At 39.3% G+C, this 7,516-nt stretch overlaps 1 protein-coding gene and 1 long non-coding RNA gene across 2 annotated transcripts in view; one reads left to right on the top strand and one right to left on the bottom strand.

Annotated features, from left to right (window-relative positions):
• Positions 1–1,383: 1,383 nt before the first annotated feature.
• Positions 1,384–7,516, bottom strand: part of LOC122821949 — a 14,233-nt gene continuing 8,100 nt past the window's right edge. Inside the window, exons 2-4 of the long non-coding RNA XR_006369089.1 lie at positions 5,061–5,146; positions 4,428–4,517; positions 1,384–1,712 (exon numbers count right to left, since the gene is read on the bottom strand). This is a non-coding gene — a long non-coding RNA (uncharacterized LOC122821949). The remainder of the gene's footprint in view (positions 1,713–4,427; positions 4,518–5,060; positions 5,147–7,516) is intronic.
• LOC122821946 (neurexophilin-1) overlaps positions 6,250–7,516 on the top strand; it is a 26,514-nt gene continuing 25,247 nt past the window's right edge. Inside the window, exon 1 of the mRNA XM_044100280.1 lies at positions 6,250–7,099. Coding sequence (XP_043956215.1) covers positions 7,043–7,099 — 57 coding nt within the window. The 5' untranslated portion in view covers positions 6,250–7,042. The remainder of the gene's footprint in view (positions 7,100–7,516) is intronic.

Here is a 7,516-nt window from a genome sequence, read left to right as displayed (position 1 = left end):
GCAGTCGTAACAGATTTCAGCCAGACGGACCTTTGACAAAAGTACAAATGCATTCAGGCCTCCAGCTACAACCGCCCAGGAAATGTTTGAGAGCGGACCAACCAGCCCGCCTGAGGTCAAAGGTTACACAAAAAGTCACTCTAGTTTAAGCTACGCCCTTCGACAAAGACTAAAGGTGAATGTCACGACTCTCAGTGGGAAACCCTGAGATGTTTATTAATGGTATTAGAGGGAAAGTGCCACAGCTGAAATGCAGAGGTGTTAAAATCAACCGGGTCTCCCGCCGATCAGCTCGTCAAACCCAAATAAACAGGAATGCAACAACTTGGTGCCTAACACCTTTGGACGTAAGCAAAAGGTTGAGCAGAGGTCAGCTGGCACGACTCAACTCATCAGAAGCAGATGAGCTGATTATGATGAAGAACCACAGCAGAAAAAATAACAGAGAGCGATCAGATGTCATCTTAATTTACTGCGTCTGTCACAAACATGTACGGTTCTCAATCATGTCAAAAAATATGCAAATAATGAGTCTAAAACATTTTTGAGCATTTTTAATGGTTTGGTTAAGGGTTGTGTAAAGAAGAGAATTATAGACACTGAAATAAAAGTATAACTTTTCTCAGAATTACGACTTCTGATCGTAATTAAAGTGAATTCTGAGAGAAAAAGTGAGAATTTTGAGGAAAAATTGAGAACAGTGAGAATTCTCAGATTAAAGTCGGAGTTGCGAAATTAAAGTTAGATTACATTGTGAGATTACATTCTAAATTCTGAGAAAAACATGAGAATTTTCAGATTAAATTAATAATTTTGAGATTAAAATCAGAATTGTGCGATTAAAGTCAGAAATCAGAGAAAAACATGAGAATTTCCAGATTAATGTCAGAATTATCATTAAATTTTTCAGTGGCCCTAATCCTCCTCCATAAATTAAAGAGCAAAGCCAGATTATTAATTCCTTTAACATTCAAAAATTGTTTTAATCCATCGCCAGATATTAACAGGAAGTTAGCATCATAATAAACATGACATATTTTAGACGTGTTGTTTTATTTAAATCTGATAGTTTAGATAAAACTATCTAAACTACAGTAGTTTGGATAGACAGCAAAGCTGATGGACAGCGACAGGAAACCTTCCTTGCAGCTGCATCACAAGCAAGACTAAAACGGTTTGGGTAGAGCCGACCTCCATCCACACGAGTCTCCCTGTCAGGTCTTTAATGAGGCAGGAAGAAAAAAGAGGAGCAAAATTATAAAATGTGTTGCACTTCCTTTCTGAACTCAGTTAACCCTGGTGGGATAAAGATGGAGGAACCACCTTTACCTTGGGGAATTAGAAACATACGTAAGCTTTGAAATGCAAAAAACTTTAAAAACAAAAGACCATTTTTGTAAAAAGAAAAAAAGGAAATGAAATCGGAAGAAAACAGGGATATGTGTCCTGAAAGATGTTAAATTTTCAACCTCTCTTTATCTACATGTAGGATATCTCATCTGTGATCCAATGAAGTTTATTCGTTTCTGTTTCCGGGCGCGTTCCTCTCCTCCAGAAAGTCATGGATTAGCAGGGGGACACGGCGACGGCCTGGCCTGTCACCGAGCCGCTCATGGGGATCAATCAGTCTATTGTTAGCTTCAAGTGCCTCATATATTTATATCTCTGCAGCTTCAAGTTCACAGCCGGGCAGGAAAGTGGTCTGCAAAAAGCTGAGCAAGAAGAGGCAAAAGCAGGAAATAATTCTGGATTTTCACATTATGTTCTTCCTACAGCTCCTCACACAGCTGTAATCTACTAATCTATCACAATAATCATAATCTACTGTATGCAGCTGGACTGGAAGAAGATAGAAACAAATATTTGCTGATTTTAAAGGAAATTAAATCAATAGAGCAACAGCAGCTTAACGGTTATGAGGTATTAAGTTTGGTTACAGCGCCTCCCAGTGGCTGATGGTGCTGCTCACCTCTAAATCTCACCGAGATGTTTATATTTTTACATCATGCAGTTCAACAAACGTCTTAAATTAGATAAATTGCTTCTAAGTTTAGGCGAAGCGTTGTAAATGTAAAAATGAATCATAACACAAAAACATTACATTCACTCGACTGTTCACTAATCTTATCGTTTTTAAGTTATTGTGCAGAAATCTGGGGAAATAATTACAAAACTACACTAAAAACAATACAAGACTACAAATAAGAGCAATAAAAATAATCCATAAGGCTGGATAATTAAAACAAAACACACACTATTTGTAAAATCTAAATGATTAAAGTTTGTAATTCTTTACAAAGCCAAAAATAAACTATTACTGGAAAACATTAAAAAATTGTTAAAAACTAAGAACATTTTTAAGTTAACAGGGGAATTAAATTTAAAATATGCAAATTGAATACACATAGAAAACTTGCAACAAAATGTGGAGAAAACAGAATATTGAACTTAAACAAGCATAAAACTGTTCAAATTATCACATAAACATATGAGTATTGATGGATATAATTTAATAATATCATTAGTAAGTTATTCTCATTGAAGTTAGTTTTGTTTTTTGGTGAAATATGGTTATCCGCTCCAGCTAAAATATCAAATATCCACTAAATGTCTAAGATTCTTTACAAGCTGGAAATGGACTGAAAACTTGTCTGCCTTAATATCTGTTCAGTTCGCTTTTCAAATTCTGAATAAAAGCAATATTTTTTACAAAATATTCTCAGTATCTTGTAGAATACAAGATACTGAGTATTTTACAAGTAATAATTTTTTTATTTTGAAGGTTATTTTCCCTTGACCGCTGGATGTGTCACTTTAGGAACATCTAGAAATGAAAGGTGCCACTCGGTTGTATCACATTAGAGCATTGTGAATGTTATACTATATCACATTTTTCTCAGACTTGAGTCTGTCAAGTTTTTTTCCGGGAAACTACCAGATTTTACCTCCCCCTCCAGTCGTGCTCCAGTATGAATATTTTCCTGTAAATATCCCGTATTATGCAAAGGAACACAAAATCAAACACAAAATCTTACCAGGTACTTTTGTCCAGTTTCTAGTGCAAATATCCTAGTACTCTTGAATTAAGACAAAACACAAGTAACAAGTAAATTTTCAGCAACACATAGGAGCTTGTTTTAAATAAATAATTTCTTAATATTGATTTTTTAATTACTCGCTGCATCGGTCACGGACTATGGCTCCACATCACGTAAAGCTGAGGTAGAAGTCACTTAAAACCAAATGTTTTTGGCATATTTTAAGAAAAAAATGCAGTAAAAAATCAGAAGAAATGTGGGGATATGCTGATATTGTGTGAATTTTGCAGATTTGTGGAAAACTGGAGGGACTAATTGATGTAATTTGGAGTCTAAAGGACCACATCAAAAGCTATGGCGGGCCTCATTTGGCCCCCGTGCCTCGAGTTTGACATGTTATAAGTGAAATAACCTGCCAGTGGAATTAGTAATTTTACATGAATACTAAGGAATTATTTACTTAAAACAAGCTCCCATATTTTACTATAAGCTCCTTGCAGGTTAGTTTATAGGAGTTTATAGGAGTGTATTTATTATTTAAAATGTACTAAGATATTGGCACTAGAAACTGAACAAAAATATTTGACAAGTGTGTTTTTGCAGCGCACTCCCAAGACGAGCATGTGATCGGTGATGATACGGGCCTGTTTGAGTGTCAAGAGTTATTAAATCTGAGGGAATATGTGACATTTTAAATAGAAATCTCACTTTTTGTCAGATCGAGTTCTTATTATGGAGATTGTTTTAGCCAATCTTTGTAACGGTTTGGTTACAAAGGTAACCAAACCGAAGGCTGATTTTTCTCAAACTGTGCTAAAATTTGGGCTCTAGAAATATAAAAATGCAAATATTTTTCTATATTTAGAGGCGTTTTATCTCAGCTTGCATGATTTTCTCCCATACAGAGTGGAGTAGACACTAGAGGGCAGCCAACTCTCATCTATTAACTATGTAACCTGCATCATTTCACCAAGCTGTCTGTTGCCTGCAGCCACTCATTCAAACAGAATCACACTGTGAAATAGGATTACGTGTCAAGCAATGCAATGATTGAGCACAATTGCTGTGCTTTGGCAGCATCAAGGAATAAAAAGGAAATACACAAACATGGATTTCCTGTTTGTCACGCTGATGTGAGTCGTCTGTGAAACCACATTAAGATAAGTCGATCCTTGGTGTCAAATGATGGGCATCTTACCATCCACACTTCTTCCTGCTTTTAGAAAGATTTTCTTTTTTTTAACCAAAGTAAAAAATAAAAAAAATAGCAGTTTCTTATCTGGTTGATCCCCAGAGAGCATCCAGACTGAGTTATTGCCCTATAATTATGTGCAGGAGTGAAAGTGTGTGTGTATAAATGAACGTGATCTGTTTTAAAAGGAGTTTTACCAGGGTTGCCGTTTCCTCAGATTGTGGGTTTGGGACTGGATCTCCCTTTATGGGTTACCGTTTCCTCCACATCTGAGCAGGCTGAAGAGGCTGATTCGAATTATACAAAGACACGTTTAGCAAAAGAAAAATAATCAAATCAGAAACAAAACGAGGGGTGGAGATTAAGACAGCTTCTTAGCCTCATATTTCATCAACATCTCTTGCATGCAGATGAGCTGCGGATTGATGCGTCTGCATGCAGGCAGGACTGAAAAAGACAAGCCTCTCAAAGCTTCCTGTTTCAAAACCTTTGATGTCTTGGTCAGTCTGGATTGGCAGGGCAGCTGTCTGCAGCCTCAGAGGTCAGCTCCTCTGGTATGACCCCTGAGGAGCCAATTAACCCCTGATCTGAGATCAATTAACCCATGCTCTGCACCTCAACAGGATAGCATCAATAAAGAGCACAAACAAGTTGAAACATATGGTTCTTCCTGAAAACAAAGTGCAAAAATAACCCTCATCTAGAGGGTAAGTAAGCAGAAATTTAACTGTTGAGAGATAACCAAACTGGGTAGTGGTATCTCACATTTCAGTTCAATAAGTATCCTTAATGAACTGACAGTTACAGAAGAAAGTCTTTATTAATCACACCTGACTGAGGTGGCGGACAGAGGCTCATCTGAATCCACCACGTTTGTCGATATCTTCTTCAGCAGAGCTCTGGATCAATGACTGCCCTGAAACGACGACAGACAGCCTGATTATTATATGTGCGTTGTGACAATGTGTGGAAATCACAGCCTGGAGGTTGATGAGGAAGAAAATACTCAAAACTTTGTGATTTCTATGGATTTTATTTAGCAACTGCAAGAGTCTTATTGGGATCTTGTGGACCAACACAACACAAAGGAAAAGGATGCATGTTATTCAATTTTATGATAATAAAAAACTGAAAAGTGTGTTGTACACCACTGAATATAATCGAATGTAAGCAACAGTGGGGGGGGAGGGGACCGCGACACGCTGGACCGTCCTGTTCCATACGGACATGTCCCGGGAAATACGGACGTTTGGTCACCCTAAGTTATAAATATGGACGTTAGTCTTCTTACCTGGTAAAAAGTGTTCGCTGCTAATCCGCGGTTACACCGAGAGCCGCCGGTAATTATGATTGACGGCTGATATCCATCGCCGCCGTGTGTTACCCAATAAAACGACAAGTTTGGTTTCCATCCTTGTCTTTCTCTGCCGCCGACCGCGCAGCATCCTGGAACCATTTCCAATGCCAAATCAACTTAATAAAAGCGATATTAGGCCACCAAAGGTGCGGTTTTTTACAGGCTTTTCAGGAGCGCATAGGTTGTTTTGGCGCCTGTCATGGCAGAGTGGGCGGAGTTTCGAAGAGAGTGACGTCACGTGCAAAAGGTCAATAATATCTGCTCCCTATTCATACAAAAATAAAATTCATTAGACTATTACAGACAAAAAATAAAAAATACACACCAATGCCACATCGCTTCATTGTAATTATTTTTTATTAGATTGTTCTGTTTCACCTTTAAAGAGAAAGCATGTGGAAGAAGATGCAAATAGCTAACACTTCACATCACACAGAAACACACTCCTTGACATGGTGGTGATGGAATCATGCTGTGGGGATTTAGCAGAGACAGGGAAGCTGATGAAAGGACCTAAATGCATTACAATATATCTGCAAAAGACTCCAGAGAGAAGTGCAGTCTCACCTTTCACCTCACAGAGCCGAAATGAAATCGTTTACTTCATTGTTTATTCATGTGCTGAACGCTACTTACACTTTTGCAAAGCGGTATGTATTCACTGATGGAAATGTATGCAGGAAACTACAGAAGAGGGCACCTTTGGGTTAAAAAAATGCTGGAATAGAAAAGCAGTTCAGAAAGGAGAGCAAATTCTTTCAATATTGACTGGAATAAGTAAGACATGGAAAAAAGTACCTGGAAAAGGTGAAGACTGAGATGGGAGGAGAGTAATTGAGACAAGGGAGGGAGGGAGAAAAGGCATCTGATGAAGAGGGGGATATGCACAAACACACTCAGAGAGAGGGAGAAAAGAAACTGTTAAAGCGTCTGTTGCCAGTCTCAGCATCGCTCAGTTTGTGCAGGAGGCTGCAGCTCCTTCCCTCCAGGATCTCTACCAGCATCACTGAGCAGATCTGAAGTCTCCTCACTCTCAGCTGGGATCACTTCATGATTTCTTCTTCTTTTCTTCCCTTGTTTTTTTTTTTTGTTTGTTTTTTTTTTTTTTTTTGTTTGGTAAATGGATGACAAGAGCCAACCGTATATAAATGGATTTCTCGCAGCTGAACTAATTTGAGTTCAAACACGGGATCTGGAGAGGCGGGGGGAGAGACCAGACAGAACAGGGCGCTCCAAGTCAGCTTCTTCTGTGTTGTTTGTTTGCGGGAGCAGCACTTCATTGTGCCTTGGATATGGGACCGTGCGTCAGCCCAGCGGGATCCGGATCCGGTGCCGCAGGAAGAGCGTCCTCCTGAAGCAGGAAAAAGACCCTCTGCTGGGTTTTCTTCTTCTTCTTCTTCTTTGATTCTAATTATTCTCTCAAGAGAGGGGCGGCTTTGAGATTTACGCGCCGGAATGATGCGTCCCAACCGCGGGTTCATCCTGCTCCTCCTCAACGGAACCGCTTGTTTGGTAAGAAAAGAGTGGGAGTGGGCAGAAAGTCACACTTTGCTTTCCACGCACCTTTCGGTGTCCCCCCACCATCCACCCCCCATGCGTGGTGCACACACCGTGAGCAGCTTCGTTTCGATTTGAATCCACAAAAACTTCACAACTTATTCGAACATGACAGATTTGCGTGAAATGTGCAGCTGTTTCTTTGCGCTAAGATGCAAGCGGAGTCATTGCTTGTTTTGTTGGATGTTGAAAATGCTGATTCTCATGTTATTTCTTTAATTAGGCAGAAAGGAGGGTTGAGTTTGGCTCCGGACGGGCAGCTGCGCTGACATTATTCCCAGGAGGATTACGGTGCCGAGCGCGTTTTTGGTCCCGACCTGTCATCCATTCTTATGTTTGAGCTCTTTAACAGAGTGGCGACACATTATAATA

Source organism: Gambusia affinis, linkage group LG19 (assembly GCF_019740435.1).
Source record: "Gambusia affinis linkage group LG19, SWU_Gaff_1.0, whole genome shotgun sequence".
Taxonomy (NCBI): domain Eukaryota; kingdom Metazoa; phylum Chordata; class Actinopteri; order Cyprinodontiformes; family Poeciliidae; genus Gambusia; species Gambusia affinis.
This window is presented reverse-complemented; position numbering and strand designations above follow the sequence as displayed.